This window comes from Mytilus californianus, unplaced genomic scaffold (genome assembly GCF_021869535.1).
Source record: "Mytilus californianus isolate M0D057914Y unplaced genomic scaffold, xbMytCali1.0.p SCAF_17, whole genome shotgun sequence".
In the NCBI taxonomy this organism is placed as follows: Eukaryota; Metazoa; Mollusca; class Bivalvia; order Mytilida; family Mytilidae; genus Mytilus; species Mytilus californianus.
In genome coordinates this window covers 9,469,411-9,489,899 of record NW_026262659.1, presented here as the reverse complement: position 1 = coordinate 9,489,899, position 20,489 = coordinate 9,469,411, and the positions used below count along the sequence as shown (strand labels likewise).

At 32.8% G+C, this 20,489-nt stretch overlaps 2 protein-coding genes across 2 annotated transcripts; both read left to right on the top strand.

Annotated features, from left to right (window-relative positions):
• Positions 1–341: 341 nt before the first annotated feature.
• On the top strand, positions 342–7,449 carry LOC127726400 (phosphatidylinositol 3,4,5-trisphosphate 3-phosphatase TPTE2-like). The gene is made up of 7 exons (XM_052233802.1): positions 342–365; positions 3,063–3,143; positions 3,691–3,796; positions 4,454–4,551; positions 5,197–5,289; positions 5,750–5,823; positions 7,027–7,449. The coding sequence occupies exons 1-7, from the start codon at positions 348–350 to the stop codon at positions 7,130–7,132; spliced, it is 576 nt and encodes a 191-aa protein (XP_052089762.1). The 5' UTR covers positions 342–347; the 3' UTR covers positions 7,133–7,449.
• Positions 7,450–11,584: 4,135 nt separating this feature from the next.
• On the top strand, positions 11,585–14,199 carry LOC127726372 (toll-like receptor 3). The gene has a single exon (XM_052233745.1). The coding sequence runs from the start codon at positions 11,591–11,593 to the stop codon at positions 13,712–13,714; it is 2,124 nt and encodes a 707-aa protein (XP_052089705.1). The 5' UTR covers positions 11,585–11,590; the 3' UTR covers positions 13,715–14,199.
• Positions 14,200–20,489: the final 6,290 nt, after the last annotated feature.

Here is a 20,489-nt window from a genome sequence, read left to right as displayed (position 1 = left end):
ACAATGATATGTACTTGGTTGGTGGACTGTGACATGTTCAAAGAGGCAGAGGTTAGTATTATTGCTATAGCTGTCCATTATAAAGGTGGGAAAGGTAGAACTGGGACAATGATCTGTACTTTGGTGGTCGAGTGTGACATGTTTAAAGAGGCAGAGGTTAGTGTTATTGCTATAGCTGTCCATTATAAAGGTGGGAAAGGTAGAACTGGAACCATGATCTGTAACTGGTTGGTGGACTGTGACATGTTTAAGTGGCAGAGGTTAGTGTTATTGCTATAGCTGTCCATTATAAAGGTGGTAAAGGTAGAACGGGGGCCATGATCTGTACGTGGTTGGTGGACTGTGACATGTTCAAAGAGGCAGAGGTTAGTATTATTGCTATAGCTGGCCATTATAAAGGAGGCAGAGGTAGAACTGGGACAATGATCTGTACTTGGTTGGACGACTGTTCAAAGAGGCAGAGGTTAGTATTATTATAATGCACGTGGAGGAAAGACCATAGTAAGTCTAATGCGACATGTTTAAAAGCATAAGGTAGCATGCATAGTAAATAGGTGTAGCTTGTTAGTTGATTTTAGGAATTGTTTTTTATAATATAGTATTATAAAATAAGGACACTGATCAGCAGCTGATAAGTCCATTGTATCGTGTTAATAGAGGAGAAAACAGAAGAATTTTCAACGGAAGAAAACATTGGACCGCATCTATAACGGATTAGTTGAATAGAGAAGTATTAGCATAACATTGTAAGTCTGTTGTCTTTATAGAGGCAGATGTCAGTAGTTCAAAATTGTAGAAAAGAGGACGTTACATAACTCCTTACTAACTGCAAATGATATTAGGAGCCACACACATACTTATGTTAATGGTAGCATAATACGGATTAAAAAGGGACCATGGACTGCATCTTGTTAGCCTGCCTTTTTGAGAGGCTGAGGTTTGTTGTAACGTAAGGCCAGTAATGCAGGTAGAGCGAGTTCTTGAAAGGGGCATTAGCTACGAGATATAAAAAAAAAATTAATATGATTTTGTTTTTGTTCAATCATTAATGAAAGTGAATTAGTAGAATAATAATTCGCTTTTAGCAGTCAGTTTGGTTCCATTTTGTCAAAATAAGCTAAGAAATATTCCTGATGAATTATTCACTTGCAAGTGAATAATTCGACCTCATTGAATCCGTATTCGTGTGACCTTCTCTTTAACCCCTTAGCTAGAGAAAGGTTACGCATGAACCGCTAGGCGTGTTCATCTATTAAAAGGAAAAGAATGTCAACATAGAAAGTGAAACAAGGGTAAACCATTTGGTTGACTGATTCGATCAACAAAAACTCAGGCTTATACAGGTAAAAACCATGATTAACATATAGATATAAGAAGATGTGGTATGAGTGCTAAAGGGACAACTCTCCATCCAAGTCAAAATTTATAAAAGTAAATTATTATAGGTCAAAGTACGTATAATATGACCTGTACTATGAAATCAAACAGACCTAGAAAAATCCAATTGCACGTGTTCACTGTTTATTTATATCTATGTTTATAATAGAAAAACAGAGGATATGGGGTATCCATCCATGACACAAAATCAGTACATGCACAGCAAAAAACACACAATAAGCAAAGGAACAGCGCTTTTATTGCTGTTCATCTCAAAGTCACAATGAGGCCTTCAACACGGAGCCAAAAAAAACTCCCACACCTAGCTCCGGCTTGAGCGGAATTCTTTGCAAAAATAAATTTGGATAGACTTTGTAAGATGTAACACCACCCAATCGGGCCCGGTCAAAAAAGAATATACTGGAAAGTAGTACATATTTAACAAAACAGTTCCTACGCATAGGTGTTAATCTAAAACTATGTTCCATATATTTTAGTAATTAAGGTATCAGATGAAAGTTATATAAGGTTATATAATCGTCGGCAGTCTTCGGAGGTCACCTCAATGGTTAATTAGATGGCGTCTAGACTAAAATACACATGAAATGCGGATACATATTATCGAGTCCGTGCATTGTTAATTGTTCATTTTAGACTTTTTGTAAGTTGGATATACGTTTTAGTAGGTTATAAATCAAATATGAGAATTTGAGTCAAATCGGTGAACATGAATTTGACAACTAATGCCCCTTTAAGCTATTTGTACACTATCAGTAAACTAATAAGTTAGTTTGATCTTTTTTACCTGTCCATTTTTAAACTGATAATAGAAGAATATAAAAAATAAGATGTGGTATGATTGCCAATGAGACAACTCGCCACAAGAGACCAAATGAATAACGCATATAGATTGTCAAGGTATCAATTAAACATACATGATAATGAACTTACTGTGCCAGTTCTTCAAACATATGGGATCACATTCCATTTAATTACACGTTATTTTGTTTGTTTGATTCTATGTGTTAAAAAAAAGTTTCTTTTTGTGTTAAACGCTGTGGTAAAACTGTACGTTACAGTTTGGACGTAAGCAGTATTCGATAATTAAAAAGGTACAATGATAACGAAATACAGTAAATGTTTTAGTTGCTTGTTCCAATACAAAACGCTAACATCTTTTTCAACACGATAAAATTATGAAATGAACGCTTGTTGTTCGTTTATCGTCTTTTGTCAAATATCGCATGCATATTTATGACCTGAATGATGTACATCTATTAGGAAAGTGTTGCAACGAATGTGGAGTGCGTAATGTATGGCAAAACTTGCCTTTTTGAAATTCCAACAAAGAGCGCAAATAGTGTAGCACGCCCTAAACCCGATTCATCGGATCGAATATGCCGTTTTATCCTGACGTGGCTGTGTATATTTACATTCCGTACAGCCATACAGCTGACGCACTTAAAGATTCAGGTCTTGCTTTCAAATGGAAGTCCAGATAACTATTTTTTTTCTTAACACGGTCACAATTTAGTTATCAAATATTTTTAAAATAGATTATATAAAAATCTAAAGCAGATAAGGGTCACGGATATGAAAGGCACCCTTAACCAGAAAGACATATATTTATAAGTCTAAATCAACTGAACCAAAGAATTATTCATATTTCTGATTTATGATTTCAGAGTAGTCTAGATTATTTTGGAGGTAGACGAACGGATCTTAGTGTTGGTACAACATTCCAAGGCGTGGAAACGCCAAGTCAGGTAAAATTAACTTTTCATATATGTTTATAAAGACAGTTAATTGCTTTTTTATATGTACTATGTGTGTAATTTTTGTAGCTGAATAATTGAATCACTATGAGATTGTTCCAGTACACTTTTGAGTTATGTATGATTTCCGTTCCCTGACTGTTCGCAATACGTGCAACTAAGATCTCTGTCAAAAATGATTCTGTGTTTGGATCAATTTTCGTTTTTATTTTAGTAGTTATAATAGCAGGTTGTATAAAGTGGTTGAGATTCCAGTGGGCATTGCTAAACCTTCATTCAGCTGTCACCTTTACCAAGTGTTTTTTTTTTTAAAGTTATTGTTTCCTTGTATTAGATATACCCATTAGTCCGATTGAGAGTATCTTATTTATACAAAAATATTTTGGTTAATACAAAGGATAGTTTTGTTTTCAATAATTTTGAAGGAGGGGGGGAGGGGTCTTTCAGAAATCTTATTTCATTTTATGATAAAGTATGATAAATGCAGGATATCAAATTAGTACACCAAATTTAACAAAATATTTTTCCTTTAATTTAGAGTAGATATGTTGGTTATTATGAGAATGTAAAGAAAGACTACGATGGAGAATGTCCTCCAGTAATTAACCTGAAAATCACAAGTATCAAAATAACAGGCATAAATGGTAGGTATTCTGCAGTGGTAAAACTAACCGCGTTGTGTTATTATTTTTTGTTTCAAAATAACCTTGAACAGAATATGCAAAAGCTATATGGATATGTAATTGTCTTCACATTTTATATATTTGTACTAATTAACTTTCTGGTTTTGGGTGAATGTTTGAATGGTAATAATGAACTGTTACAATTAGCTGTAGCGACGCGTGAAGTTCAACACATTTATTGGGAGTACTGATAATGGAACTCATTGAACGTTTGAACGTTGACGGTTAATCTGAAGAAAAGAGTTTTAACAATGACTTGCATTGACTTACTTGTATAGATACCTAAACTTCATCATGACAAACCAGGGAAATCAACTTTCATCAGCAAAAAATCTGTACATGTTTCATGTATATGACTGTCCCAGGTAGAGTCTGTAAGACAGTGGTTGTCGTTGGTTTCTGTCTTGCAACAGTTTTTAAGCATACATTAGGTCGTTGATTGTTTCACATGGTGCCTTTTATAGCTTTCTACGGTATGGGTATAGACAGGTTAAGTGATATGTTCACCCTTCATTGTGTGTAAAATTGTTGTCTGTTTGGCATTTACCTTTCATTATATTCATATTGAAAACTATAATGCTATAATCTACATATGAAAATAAAAGATCTTTTTCCTAGATATTGGAAAAGGAGATGGGTCAGATTTAGCGACGGAAATTTACAAGAACAAAGAAAAGGTCCATACGGTGCAATTTGAAAAACAAATAAACTGTCAGGTAATTGTTGCAAGAATTTTCGAAAATGAAGGCAACCTTTTTTTTTCTGTTGACGAGCATCATTATATTTAGTACTGCATTTTGAATAAATAGGCTCTTAGTTTAGTAGCAATGGTGAAAAAGTAAGAATTAAGACATTGTTTTACCGATTATTGATATTTCTTAATGATAGCCTTCACGAAACTGTAAAAACAGGAAGATGATAGCTAAGGGTAATCGAAAAACAATATTCGACAGAAAACAGACAATATCATGTCAAAAAATAAAAAAAGACGAAGAGAAAAACAACAGTCCACAAAATACTACACAGAAAACGAAAACAAAAATGCTTAAACCGAAGGTTAATCCAGGTGCTCCGGAAGGGGAATCGTTTCTACTCCACTAAAGACATCCGTCGTGTTGCTCATGACAGTTAAAACAATCGATGATAAAATCGCTTGTAAAGTCAAGAGACGTATCCAGTCTATTGTCCTAGCGTTCAAATGGAGAAGGTATGATCCTGAAGTCTGTAAAACTTAAACTGCGTGTTCATATGCATATTCAATATGTATTTTCACTGTTAAAATGATATGTTTCGAAATAATATATGCATATGATATGCATATTGTTTGCAAACTGTATCTAACATTTTTTTTCTTTTGTTAGATTCGACATAATAATTTGAAGAACCTGATAGACGTTCAGATATTAAATTGCCCAGACCTTTACAACGACACACTTCGATTCACCTCACGCTCTGTAAGTATTCAGAATTTGTTTACTCAAATTACTTTGCATATAAATCAGCAACATGTACATCTGCTTCTCAAACTATAGGCTTAAACTGAGCTTGCAACTTATTCATGTTGTGTATTACCTTCCACAGTGTGGCGAAGGTTGACAAATTCACATTCTAGGAGTGAGTTGTTTTTTTTGCATTTCTTCCACGTCGTTCAAATACTATCTGCGTTATTGTTTAGGGTTGTAAAAGCGTTGATCGTGCGCACATTTTTATATTAAGAGCTTCCGTGTTTCATTCAAAATGTGCTTCAGTCAACGCTTTGACATCCCATTAAAACTATAAAAAGAAGCATTCAGTTCTTAAAAAGTCTAAGGATTGCTTTATATAACATTTGCCGCTGGAAGTTGAACACATGACAATAAATATTTGTTTCAATATGAATGTATAGCTAGTCATGAATATCCTATTTTGTTTCAGTCAACAGTACCAAAGGTGTATGATAATTGTGCATTCTTCATTTGGTTCCATACATCATTCATTGAAAATAACAAGTAAGTTATTTAAGAGTTAATACATCACTTATATTTGGTATACCCTGCTCAGGGAAGGTTGATTAACTATATGTCTGTGTCCGTCCTTTCGTCCATAAGTTTCATTAATTATTACTCAGCTTCTGCATTGTTTATCTAGAATGTTTCAACGTTTTGTATCGTATAGGAGATTTCCAGATCTGTTGGGAAGTCACTTCCAGTTTTACTATATTTTGATTTTTTATATACCCACGAAGCATGGTATTTTTCTTCTATATTGATTTGATCTACAGTGTGGTTCATTATTATGACAAGTTGTTAATTTTTAGCGATTTTCAAATTTTCCGAGCTGTCTTTTCCTGTTTGAAGATATTTGAATGTTTTTTCACTTATTTTACCTACTGGGCATGGCATTGTTATCTCAGTGTACAGTATTTGTTTTTATTTGAGTACTTTTTAAAGTACTGAAAGTGCATGTTTTATTCGGACAATCGTTGTATTGGAAACTTTTGATAGATATTTACTTCTATAGTATATGTTGTGATTTGATGATATGAGGTTGATTATAGTGCGGAAGTCATATAGTTTGGGTTAAGTATCTCTAAAGCAATTCAAGCTTGAAGCTTAAATCTAAATTAAAAATAATTCAATCTCGAATCTAAATCTACTAATTTTCTTTCGCAGTTTCAAGGGTAAGTAGATAAATATGTAACGTACAGGTTGGACGTACGTAAATTATATATACAACACTCTGGTTTTTTAATGTCATGACTTATTGTGTGACTGTATATGAAGCTTTGCGGATCGATGTCTTTGTACAAAAAAGGAGAGGACAGGGCACTGTCATCATTATTTATATGTAAATAAGGTGATGTTGAAATAAGATAGACATACTAAACACGGATATGCATTGTCCATCTAGAAGGCAGACATTGCATCCTCACTCCCGGATGTATCTCTGCTGCTGAAGTTATATTGTGATTTGAAAGTTTGACTGTACCTGAAATAATCGTCTTACTAACGGAATAGCATTTCCTAATTTTATGAAGGTGTTGTTTATAGATCTCGTCTTTATATAATAAGATCGATATTGCTTGATTCAACTCTTCTCCTTTCCTATGATAGAGTCTCATAATCATTAAGGAATAACACTTTTACCTTTTTATTTTTCAATAAGTTGACCAAATCTTCAAACTCTACTTGAAATTCTTTCTCGCATTACAGATTATTATTACGGAGAGATGAACTCGATAATCCTCACAAAAAGAAGGTTCAGAAGATATACAAAGATGACTTCTCAGTCGAAGTAGGATTTGAAAAGATAAGTTGAAGTAAAAGTTCGGATCAGTTATGAAGATGATAACGTGTCGATGATGGTATTGTCAACATATATTGGAAAGTAAAGACGACATTTTGATTGAGAGAACAGAATGGAAGAATCTTTGATATTTTCTATCAAGAAAACTACAGACAAAGAGAGACAATTTGTTGTGAATCTCATTATATCGATCTGGTAGAGACAACGAGAAGGAACAAACTTCACTAGAAGAAAGTTAACGAAATACAATTTAATCTGATTTCATTGTAAATACTTTCCACGTTTGACCTGATATGGACAAAACCGGTTGCTCAGAATTGTTTTATATGTGCCCTATGACGTTTGCATTAATGTTTTTATCTGATAATGTTTTTTTTTTCATTTGTAAACTTATTGCGAATATAGAACAGAAGGATTTAACACATTTTGCATTTATTTATTTTTTAATGTGGTCGTTGTTGTTGTTGTGAAATAAAATCTGATATTTTAAAAGTTTTTAACTTATACATATGGAACAGTACAGTTACATGTCTTTTTCCGTTGTATTCACACTGTTTGTTAAAATTTCATGTTTACTTAGTAAAAATACGTTCAAAATACCAGGCTCATAATTATGTGCGACAGATGCGTGTTTCGTCTATTCTCGTAACAAAGATTTTTTTAGATTTTAATACACAAACAAAAAAGAAATTACTTTTTCCATAGCAAACAGGAACTACTCATTTCTTTATAATTTATTTTCCCTGTAATATTCAATGAAATTTGACCACTGGCAATTAACCAGATGCAACATTATTTTGGATGAGACATATATATTCAAGAGCACCCACAGGCAAATAATATATGTAAACATAGCTTTAACAGGGGTCAGTTAATACGGCAAAAGTGCAGGGCTCGTGACGGAATTGTATAAAATATAGTCTTGTACATGTTTTCTATCGTTTTTAATACCTTCTCAAAGTGAAAATTATTCTTTTTGATTTTTCATAACTTTGGTGCAGGCCTACAGTTAAAAACAAAATACAGCCTTTACAATAATGTTGTACTTGCGAGGGGCTGATCTGTGTCATGTTCGCTTGTTTTTGTTACTTAAAATTAATTTTAGATTTCTTAAAATAATGTATGATCCAAAATGTTGTATACAGGTTTCTCCAAATACTTAGTCTCAAACATTCCTGATAAATTTTATCACGTACAATTCATGTAGGGCATAGAAACCATACATCATTTGTAGTTTTTTAAAACATGCAACTTGTTCAACTGTGAATTTCTTTAAAGAAAATGTGTGAGAAAGGAAGTGAACAAATAATTTGTTCCCCTTAAAAATTAGGGGGGAGACAACATTGAGTTGATAGCGAATGCCTCCTACCTGTATGTTATCGAATAAAACATATATATGCACTTACAAATACTGAATTAAACCTGAAGTTATGTTATGAAAATGCAGCTTTAAAAACTATACCTTAATGGAGGAGTAATTAGGAATTTATTCGATGAATTGTATCTCATTATTGTTATATATTCGTTCAATAAGCATATCACTTTTATTATGTGTATTCATTAGCAATTTTACTACTCATGGGATAACAGTTAGACCTTTGGGCTGATAATAATAAAACATGATACAATAAATAATATTAACAATGGAAACATTTTTGATAACTCTCCCTATACAAGAAAAAAGTAAAATCACAAAAATACTAAATTCCGAGGAAAATTCAAAAAGGAAATTCCCTAATCAAATGGCAAAATCAAAAAAACAAACACATCAAACGAATGGATAACAACTGTAGGAAACTAACCTGACCTTATTTGATTTCGACGAAAATGATATATAATATTTCCATTGAATTATAAAGAATGAGGAAAATATTTAAAGTCAGACAGAAAAAAATACAATGATCTTAAACAATGTTCTTAAAAACTTAATTAGATATTCATGTAATTCATGGAAATAGCAACCAAAACAGCTACTTGTTTCCGAGTTTAATAATCTTACGCATTATGAAACTCTATTTGATACATTTATAGTGGTTTTGAAGTTAATACATTTTAACAATAATCTTTGAGTAGGTAAGCTGTTTACTTTATTGCTTAATGTGTTTACAAAAGAAAATGTACTTTATCATGTATAATGCTGAAATATCATTTTCTGCCTATCATAACTTTCTGTACAATACACAGCCACTGTGTTGCTTAAAGGTTCAGCTGAAATGTACAACGAATATGTATGTCAATCCTGTAAACTCGTATCAATTTGAAACCTGTGTCTCGCAAATTCGACAAAGTCAGTTGAGTTTTGTGCATGATCGGAGAAAATCTAAAACGACAAACAACCGCTTACGTATATAGCATTCTTTATCCGAGCTCGAGGCAACCGTCTTTGTTGTTCATTAAACAAAGTACCAACTATTAATATAAAGATAAGAAGATGTTGTATAATTGCCAATGAGACAATTCTCTACCAGAGACCAAAGGATATAGAAGTTAACAAGTATAGGTCACGGGACGTCTTTCAACAATGAGAAAAATCCATGCCACAAAGTAAGCAATAGAAGTCTCCGAAATGACAAATGAAAACAATTCAAACGAGAATACGAACGGCCTCATTTGTGAACAAAACAATACACTAATTCGAATATGATCATGATTATATTCAGAAACAAACGACAACCACTAAATTACACAGAATAAAGCGTGGTTAAACATGTTTTCTAGCGCCAAACCTCCCAACCTAAGACAGTGGTGCTACAAAGAACACAAAAACAAAAACAGAAACAGAAACTGAAAGTAAGCTAGTTCCTTCAACTTTTTTGTTTGATCCAATCCGAGATTAAACCCACCATTATCATCACATAGAGCATACGCAGTACCATGTGACCATTAACCTCAACCAGAACATACATACTCCGGATTCCAGTGGTTCCATGCGACCTTATAATCAGAGCATATATACTACCATTTGACCATAGCTCCAGAGCATACAAAGTTTCATGCGTTCATTTACTCTCCCAGAGCATACACGGTACTATGTAACCATTACCCTAACCCAACGCAGATACAGTATCATGCGACCATACATTCATTAAAAATCACGTGTTATAAGCATTACTATTCTAATAATTACACAGAAAAATACACAAGTGACATTCTAATTTAAAAAGTAAAATAGGATATAATGTATGCGTAAGTGATTGAAAGTTATAGAGGTGGCGTGAATCAGATGTGGATACTAAAAAATTCCAAAGATCTTTTAGAGTACATACAATCTAAGACTCTCCATTCCAAACTAAAAGACAAATTGAAAGAGTTGATTTTACTTTGTTTCATTAAAAAGAATGGCGAACGTAGATACGAGTATCTTGTCTTGGGGAGGGATAAATCCTACTTTGTAAAGAATCACTCTGATTCAAACAAAAAATTCTCTGAAACTGACATTATCAAGATGCTTGATTTCTTGATTGACAACATATTTGTTACGTTTGGAGGACGTATTTTTCAACAGACTGTCGGAATTCCAATGGGAACCAATTGTGTCCCTCTTCTTGCCGACTTGTTTCTTTATTATTATGAAGCTGACTTCATACAGGAACTTCTTAGGAAGAAAGATAAGAAGTTAGCAATATCCTTTAACTCTACGTTCCGCTATAAAGATGATGTTCTCTCACTAAATAATACAAAATTTGGTGACTATGTTGAACGAATCTATCCCATCGAACTAGAGATAAAGGATACTAAAGATACAGTTAAGTCTGCCTCATATCTTGACTTACATCTAGAAATTGACAATGAGGGTCGGTTGAAAACAAAACATTACGACAAAAGAGATGATTTCAGCTTCCCAATTGTGAATTTTTCATTTCTATGTAGCAACATTCCAGCAGCGCCTGCATACGGAGTATATATCTCCCAATTGATACGATATTCCTGGGCTTGTGTTTCCTACCATGATTTCCTTGATAGAGTATTGCTGCTCACAAGGAAGCTATTAAGCCAAGAGTTCCAAATGGTGAAGTTGAAATCATCCCTTCGTAAATTTTACGGACGCCTTCACGAGTTGGTTGACCGTTATGGAATAACCGTTTCACAGATGATATCGGATTCGTAACTACAATACCCTTCCCTTTTCACGAATATGACTTACCGAATTAGACTATTTACCGGATTTGTAATAACATAAGCAACACGACGGGTGCCACATGTGGAGCAGAATCTGCTTACCCTTCCGGAGCACCTGAGATCGCCCCCAGTTTTTGGTGGGGTTCGTGTTGCTTAGTCTTTAGTTTTCTATGTTGTGTCATCTGTACTATTATTTGTCTGTTTGTCTTTTTATTTTTGGCCATGGCGTTGTCAGTTTGTTTTCGATCTATGAGTTTGATTGTCCCTCTGGTATCTATCGTTCCTCTTTTATAAAATACGATTGATAAAAACTGTTTTATATTTCATTTTTTGTCTTTTGTAGAAATCAAGATGAAAATGTTGTTTGGTTATACGGCACGTGTTTCTCTTGTAATGTGTATCGTAATTTATACACACTTCAATGATTTAATTGCAAGTGACATCACATGCAACATACACTGTGTATGTAAAAGGCAGAGCGCAATATGTAGTGGAGTTTCCTTAAACTATGTTCCAAGATTTCCACCAGATATTGCAGTTGTGAATTTGACCCACACAAATCTATCTTATATTGGCGAACAAACATTTTATAATCTGTCGTTTAGTAAGTTTATTGGTAAACTAGTTCTACAGGAAAATTTTATTACTTACATTCATCCCAAAGCTTTTTTAAACATTTCAGCTCTCAAAACATTGTATATTGCCAATCAACCACAATTGAATATAACAGTGTTGACAAAAGCATTCGTCTCCCTGAATAAAAGGAATTTGAAAATGCTCCATCTTCTTGACAATCAATGGACAGAAATTCCAGTAGATTCCTTTAATGCATTCAAAAATAGCAAACTACTGAAGCTTATTTTAACAGGAAATAATTTTGAAATATTTAACTGTACAATGTTTGAGGAAATAATTTCTTTGAAACACTTAATGTTATCCAATAATTCTATCACAGATATTTATATGAAGGGGTTGCAAAATGTATCTAGATTAGATTTAAGGAGTAACATGTTAACGAAAGTCCCAAAATGGTGTTCTAAAGCAGGTTTTAGTTTTGTTCCAAACTTACAAAACCTCACACTTGGAAACAACAACATTGGCGCTTTCGGAAAAAATGCTTTTAGATGTTTACCGAACATTAAGTTTCTAAATTTAGAAGAAATTCATACAGGTCGTTTACAAGATAATATCTTTTCGCCTATGCCTGTTCTCAAAACTCTGTTGTTACCAAGAATAGGAAATCCTTTAAAGAAGATTGGTCAGTTTGCTTTCAATAGTTCGTCACTTACTACGCTTCAGATGAATTTGAACTCCATTCATTTTGACAGAACATCTACCAAAGTTTTTGCATACTGTCCAGACTTGGAGAATCTGGATCTGAGTCATAATTTCATGCCAAGAAACCTGTCAATGTTCAAAGAAATGCTACAACCGTTATCGAATCTTCGGAAACTTATACTTGTACAAAGCGCAATAACCGATATTCCAGACATGTTATTTACACCATTCAAACATATTTGGTCAATAAATCTTATGGGGAACAGAATTTTTCGCTGGAACAATTTATTCATTAATGTAACTTCATTAACTATGCTAGATTTGAGCGTAAATTCGATTTCAGTTATAAACCAGACTTCTTTTCCACCGGAAGTTTTATTTTCATTAAAGAAACTGGATTTAGGCTTTAACCCTTTCTCATGTACATGTGAACAGCGTTGGTTCCTTAATTGGACGAAACATTTTATGAACAAGGTTGAAAATTTCAAACTTTATAAATGCAAACATCCACCTATTATGGATGGAAAACTTTTGTCAAATTATCACCCAACAGAGGAAAGCTGTAATCCATGGAAACCAACAAATACAATTATAATTGGGCTTGCAGGAAGTGGAACGATAATTGTGTTAATTATTGTACTTATTGTGCGATGTCAATCACATATTAAGAACTATGTTTATCTAGTACGAGTGTCCTACAACAAAAGACGAGGATATTTGACTTTGGACAACGACGAAGATTTTGAATATAATGCATTTGTTGTGTACTGTGAAGCAGACAGAGACTGGGTTCATACAAAATTCATACAGAGAGTTGAAAAGGAAGAGGGATTAAAATTGTGTATTCACCATCGTGACTTCGAAATAGGACAGCCAATCATTGGCAACATTGATAATTTTGTTGAAAAATCTAGAAAAGTTGTGGTTATAATGTCAAATGATTTTGCCAAAAGTGAATGGTGTCAGTGGGAAGTTGATGTTGTACAGGAAAAACGTAGGCGACTAGGACGAGATGTGTTTCTTCTCGTCATGTTGAAAAATATTGACTCGAAGCATATGACAAGTCATCTCCGATCACTACTGGTCAGTGGTAACCATATCAAATATTCAAGTGGTGTAGGAGAGGATTTGTTTTGGAGAGCTGTTGTAGAAGGTCTTAAAAAACCGCTAGGGTATCCACCTGTTGCGTTGTTGTAAGTTGTAAAAATAACTATTTACTCTTTATACAACTGTTTGTTTGTAGTTTTAAAGAACATTAAGACATTTCAAGACGTTTCTGTTCCAAAAAATTCATGAGTATGGAGGATTCAACAATTGTACCTCCGTCAATTATCTGAAAGACTGGATATTGGAAGAATGTACCAATCCAACGAAAAACTAGAAAACTCAACAATGTATTAACCAAGCAGTGCACTTAATGCTGTTTCTCATCTTATTACTCCTTTATATACATATTTACTTAGGGTATAAAAGATTCTACCAATACATGTAGTTTGGCTATTTGTCTCCAAATCAAGTTTTCTGTGCTCACGGTACTAATTGTTGTTATTCAAATAATGTTTGTATACGTTCCCTTGGAAATTGTATTGTAATCTTATAATTTAACTAGAACAAGCATTTCGTGAAGACGAATGAAAAACATGTATTTGAATAATAAAGAGAGAGCCAAAAAATGTCATACAAAACCAATGTTTTACTTCAATCCAGTGGAATACAAATAAACAAATTTAATATTATATTTTGAACAGACATAACTAACCGTGGAATACCTAGATAGTATTTTGTCTATTATATCCAGTTATTGTGTGTACATGTTCGATTTATCAGCACTGTTTTATCTCATTTGCATGAAAAGAAACAATACGGTATACAAAGAGTGCACAGATGAAAACTAATCCAATCCCCTTTTGCTTAAATAAAAACAGAAGTATAATTGACACAAAAACAAAAAGAAGTGTTATGTCACTAAAATGAACAAATAGAGGCAAAAGGGTGGCTTTCACTTTTGTTTTCTGATCACGTCGTTTGTTTGAATAGCAGTGCATGTTGATGTACATGTATATGACGTAAATGTATACATTCCTAATTCTACATACGAGAAATCAATAGGAAGAGAAAGCGACAATTATTGTCCTTGGACCGTTACACGTAATTGGGTTATGCAGACGACACTCAAATACGGGGAATAATTTTACCGATTTGAGGAAGAAATATTGAAGCCCAATATTTGTAATTCAAATATAATAGTAGTTAGGGAAATATTTATCGCATTGAAAATTCGTATACTTACACAAACGTATATGTAGTTATCATAGTGTTTTTTGGCAAATTAAATAGTTTTTTTTTATATAACACTAAAAGCAAAGCACCATGGTCAACTTTTGCGTACTTATGGTTTACCCTCAATATATTATATTAGCATCATTAAGCAATTTATAAATATTTTCAGCATATTTAATGCTTTAATTTCGTGCATAACTCTGGGTTGAAAAAAGTAATACAAACAAATATACTGAACTTTAAGGAAAATTCAAAACGGGAAGTCCCTTATCAAATGACAAAATCAAAGTGCAAACACATCAAACGAAGGAAAACAATTGTCATATTCCTGACTTGGTACAGGCATTTCCATATGTAGATAATGGTGGACTAAACCTGGTTGTATAGCTAGCTAACCGCACCATCGAGATCAGCTAGCCAAGTGTCATAGCCCTGTGGTTGATGTTTGATGTTAGAAGAAAATTTCTATTGCTTATACGAAATTTTTCTAATACATGCTTCTGTAAAACAAATATTTAATTGTATGAATAGTATGCATGCGTCATGCATCAAATTTCAAATCGTTCATGTCTATTTTTAAAACCAAATTTCAAATCTGTATGTGGTAAAACTTTAAGTAATATAGATAAGTTTTGATTACATGGTGATATGATCTCAGAACCATTTATAGGGAGAATGTTTATATCTGAGTACGTCAACGATCCTTATTTGTGAAGGGAAGGTTTCATTTTCCAAGGCATTATGTTCCGTTCCTGTTAGGTATAAATGTCATATCATAATGAAATTCCAATCTTTATAGCTAGCGGTAAATGAATGAATTAATCCTGATGAATAAACATATAATACACTTTTTGTTTAAATGTTTAATCTCACGAATTAAATCAAATACGCTTATTGTTTTTTACCCAAATTTAGCATTTCAACTTCTTATAATAACAAAAATAAAGAAATATATTTGTTCTATAGTACGGATCTTACAGTAATGTGCATCATACTTAAAAAGAAACTTTTTCAACAAGGGCCATTTTTGTTTGTAATACGTAGTTATTTTTTGTTTGCTAACGTCAAATAGCAAATATTTCATGCATGTTCAGGAGAACAAATAAAACAGTAAACCAATTATAGATAAGTTCTGCATTTTGAATTTACCGGAATGAAGGACCGTTTATTTGGGATGTCACAGGAAAAACGAATGTTGGTAAGTGGAAGAAACAACTATGCTACGTAATGTGGTCATTTACAGATTTCATAAAGAATTATTGAAACGCTACTATTACGTGACAAAATCATGAAACTCTTCCAAATGGTAGAGTGACACTTTTCACAAAATATCTAATAAAACTATCGACAGGTTTGGTGGGGTTCGTGTTGCTCAGTCTTTAGTTTTCTATGTTGTGTTTTGTTCACTATTGTTTGTCTGTTGGCTTTTTTGTTAGCCATGGCGTTGTCAGTATATTTTCGACTTATGAGTTTGAATGTCCGTCTGGTATATTTCGCCTCTCTTTTATACTGAAATGTTTATGACTTTCTAGAATAATTACTCGTAATGTTGTTTTCTTTTGAAAAAGAGTTACAGGGACTACCGTATAAATACAAATTTATATTACCAAACGCTTTTGTTTTAAGAATGACATGAACTTATTCCTTGAATTCTGAACTTTTTATCTTTTATGTTCTTATCTTTATCTATCATATACTTCTTGCACAAATACTGCTCCAAAAAGTAACACCACAAAATACCCGAACTCTGATGAAAAATCAAAATGGAAAGTCCCTAATCAAATGGCAAAATCAAAAGCTTAAACACATCAAATGAATGGATAACAACTGTCATATTCCTGACTTGGTACAGGCATTTTCTTATGTAGAATACTAATGTTGTGGTAGAACGACTGAAACCGACACTATGTCAATTTTACTGTCAACTGTCACGATCAGGTTGTCTGCCCTGATCTTGTTTTGACTAAAATCACTAACGACATATTTTCGCTGTCTTTAAACTTTAGAGACCACATTAGTAGTCGGTAACTTTATCGAGTGTGTCCTCTACCCAATTCTGTGGATTCGCATAGCGGGTGATGCATGCCTAGCAGGATCAACACATCCAGTGTTGTTTCTTTTGGAGTGCATGCGAGTACTTCAGATTTTAATCATTACCTCACTTTGTATTTCTAAACGATAAATGACATTTGAACATCGTGAATTACTACTGCCTACATTTACAGAAGATTGCTGCATTAATTTATTTTTATTCTATTTAATACAAAAGGGAATTACTCAGTCTCCTTGAAGTACCCGTACAGGATTTCAAAAATGATTAGGCTAAATGTCTTATAATGAAACGTTAAATCACGTGATTTAAGAAATGTGAAATATAAAATGTATGAAGAAATTTAAATATACGGTAAATCATTTGACTTAACTTAGTCTACAAAAAGTAACCCGTGGACTTTAAATGAAATAAACCTACCGAAATAATACGATATTAGGGAAAAAAATAATGTATAGGTCTATGCAAATATAATTATCAAAAAATTTTTAAAATAATAAAGAAGATTTCATTTTCGGCGGTGGTATTACCGGGATAAGCTGGAAAGTTGGGTTTTGATTTAATGAACACACCGGGGACATTCGGTATTGTTTACCAAGAACTGTCTAAGATATATAATGTGTCTAGCATGTTAAACTTAAAGAGACAGTTTTGTCCCATATCTACAAACCCGTTTGGCCAGACATATTTTACACTGTGCTCTAAGAGGTTCGCATTTACGATTTTTTTGTAATTGTAAAACTACTTCCGAATACCTTTGGATTAATTATTTAGCTGCTTATATTTCTACATTATTGGCCTTTAAATGTTTGGGTTTTAGTGTTCCTGATGAAGGTTAATCCAGAAAATCGCTCCGAATGACGGAAATTCATCAAACTATTTTTTCTGTATGTGTACAGAAAGCTTATTATAACACATTGTGTAAAAGCAACTTTTAAATCTTACCGCTATTAATGTGACATAACATTTGCTATTTATATATATTTCACTTGTCATATTTACATATTTATGGATCGTATACGAATCAAATATAGCTCCAATCATATTCGTCATATTTCACATATTTTCCTCAAATCTCCTCTGATGAATTTAACTACTGGTAATGGACCAAACGAAGTATCTACCTGGATTAAACTTTGTAAGGATCACCAACAGGTACGTTATGTTGACATTAAAAGTCTTCCACATGTTAATTTTATAAAACTCGATAATCTGAATACATTGAAATCGGAAAAGCAAGAAAGAAAAAGGTCAATAATTATTGACGACATTGTATGATATGCATGTCGTATATATGGTAAGCCCGCGAAAAAAGAGACGAATATTTCTATAAATGTTCAGAACCTAGCAACGGGCATAAACTAAAATAAAATGCATATCTTACAAACACTTTGGAATTGTGAAGTAATTATTTGCGTTCATTTCGTCTTGTTTCTTGTAAGCATTTACATAATCTGTGATTATATCAAAAATAAAGTGCAGTCACTGATTTTCATACTGGATTCCCCACATTCTATAATCTCGAGCGTTCTTGCTCATTTTGCAAAGGACATCGTGCCATTCACACTGCAATAGGTATTATACAGATATACAAAATCATGAGATCTCGCTTCAAAGATTACTGACTGCGACAAAATATTTTAACATATACATGTTTTTTAAGTATTGCGTTTTAAAGCGTTGTGACTAAATGTTTAACGTTTATCCTGTATTTGCTTTATATAATATGTAAAAGCAATGTACAGAAAAACACCTATATTCAATCTAAAGATCTACATCATGAGAATATTTAACTAATAAAAAATGATAAGTGTGTAGACAGATTTTAATCAGAATTATTCGATAAAGTGATAGATTCTTACCGCCAGCAAATACTCTTTTATCTGTAATAATTAATAACTGGTGAAAAAACAAAAAAAGCCAATTGCTATTACCTTTTCCTATACGGGGAAGTTAACCTGACCTAAAATGATTTCCGCATAAATGAGCTATACTATTGTGGTTTATTTATATTGCTTTATTAGGGGTGAAAGAAATATTCATTGAATAAATTCGTTTTTTTTTAAAGCAGAAAACTAAGTGTATTCAAAATCAAATTCAATACATAATTAATATTATATCAAGTAAATGATTACGAAGAAATATTTCCGCATTTTGGAACGCCAATTGAGGAATTTAAAGGATCTTTGTAGTTGTTGTTTTTTAAACGACAATTGTAGCGAATGGTAGCGAAGGTAAGTGGCTCATACTTAACGCAATGTGTTGATAATTGATATACTATAGTAACTGTAACCATAACACGTTTCCGTGTACGAACTTCTCTTCGGTTTGCTTAGGTGTTAAACTGAAATCTTAATTTAACTATACGGAAATTTCCCTCTTTTCTCATCTTCTTCAATGAATTAGTTCAAGTTGTATTGTGATAGTGCAAAATTACTCTCAACGTCAAATTAGATATCACTCATGTTGGATATTGGGATGGTAATTGAAAACTATATTATGTCACCTTGTCAATCCTTGGCTATGCCTGAATATCACTTAACTCCAATGAGCTTCAAAATAACATTCCATTTCCAAAATATGTGTGTCGAAAATTCTAATCGAGACAAAATCCATTATTCTATTCATATTAATGATGTTTATTTGTTTGTTTGGTTGGTTTTGTTTGTTTGTTCGTTGTTTTTCTTTTTTGGTGTCGACGGTATGTATTTATAAGGGGAGGCACACTCCCGCCACTTTCAAAATTGGGAAACAAACCTTTATATTGCCCCACATCAACACTATTAGAGATGTTTTTAAATTGAAAAAAGAACACTTGTTTAAAAGAGGACATTGACTAACTTCTAGACTGTCAGGCTATAGTAAAATAGAAAGGTTTTGTTTTTGCTTGTCACTTTAAGAATTTGTCTCTCCTTTTTCAGTCTAACCCTACCACACTGATGTGGATCAAAGAAATCAGCAATAAATTTACATGGACACAGCTTAGGATTTGAAAAGCGTGATTTTAAAGCAAAATCCCTAATTTATTAATTATTAAATCATAATACCTCCAAACGTCGTAGGTCATGCACTAGTTTAAACATCGTGTGTTGTGTTTAATCTTGTTAATTATTCAATCGTCTTTAAAATGTAAAATGTACTACTTTCTAATTATAATCGTTTTACATGTCAGATCCAAATAAAAGTTATAAAAGAAGCGGGTTGGTAACAACCACCCGTTTGGTTTTTCTATACTCGTAGTCAGGTCATGGTCCCCGGTTATCGCCTCGGACATTGTAGTTACTACTCGTGCATAAAAACAATACGGCAACGCTTGATACTAGCCAGTTGTTTTGTAACTTTTGTTCTATATTCAGTACATAATGTATTTATAAACTGAGTATTCTTATTTAAAATTCTTCGTATTATGTGTACATCAATATTAACAGAAAAAAGAGAAAAAATAAAGCTTACATAAAATTCTGATATTCAATCAATACATTTAAAAAGCCCTAAATACTCAAAGTTTTATTATAACTATGTTTTGCTTTACGCCCCTTGTCATATTATCATATTATATTTCATTTACATCCTAATAAACTAAGCATAGATACCATGATTAAAGTTTTGTACGCCGGAAACACGTTTCGTGTACAAAAGACG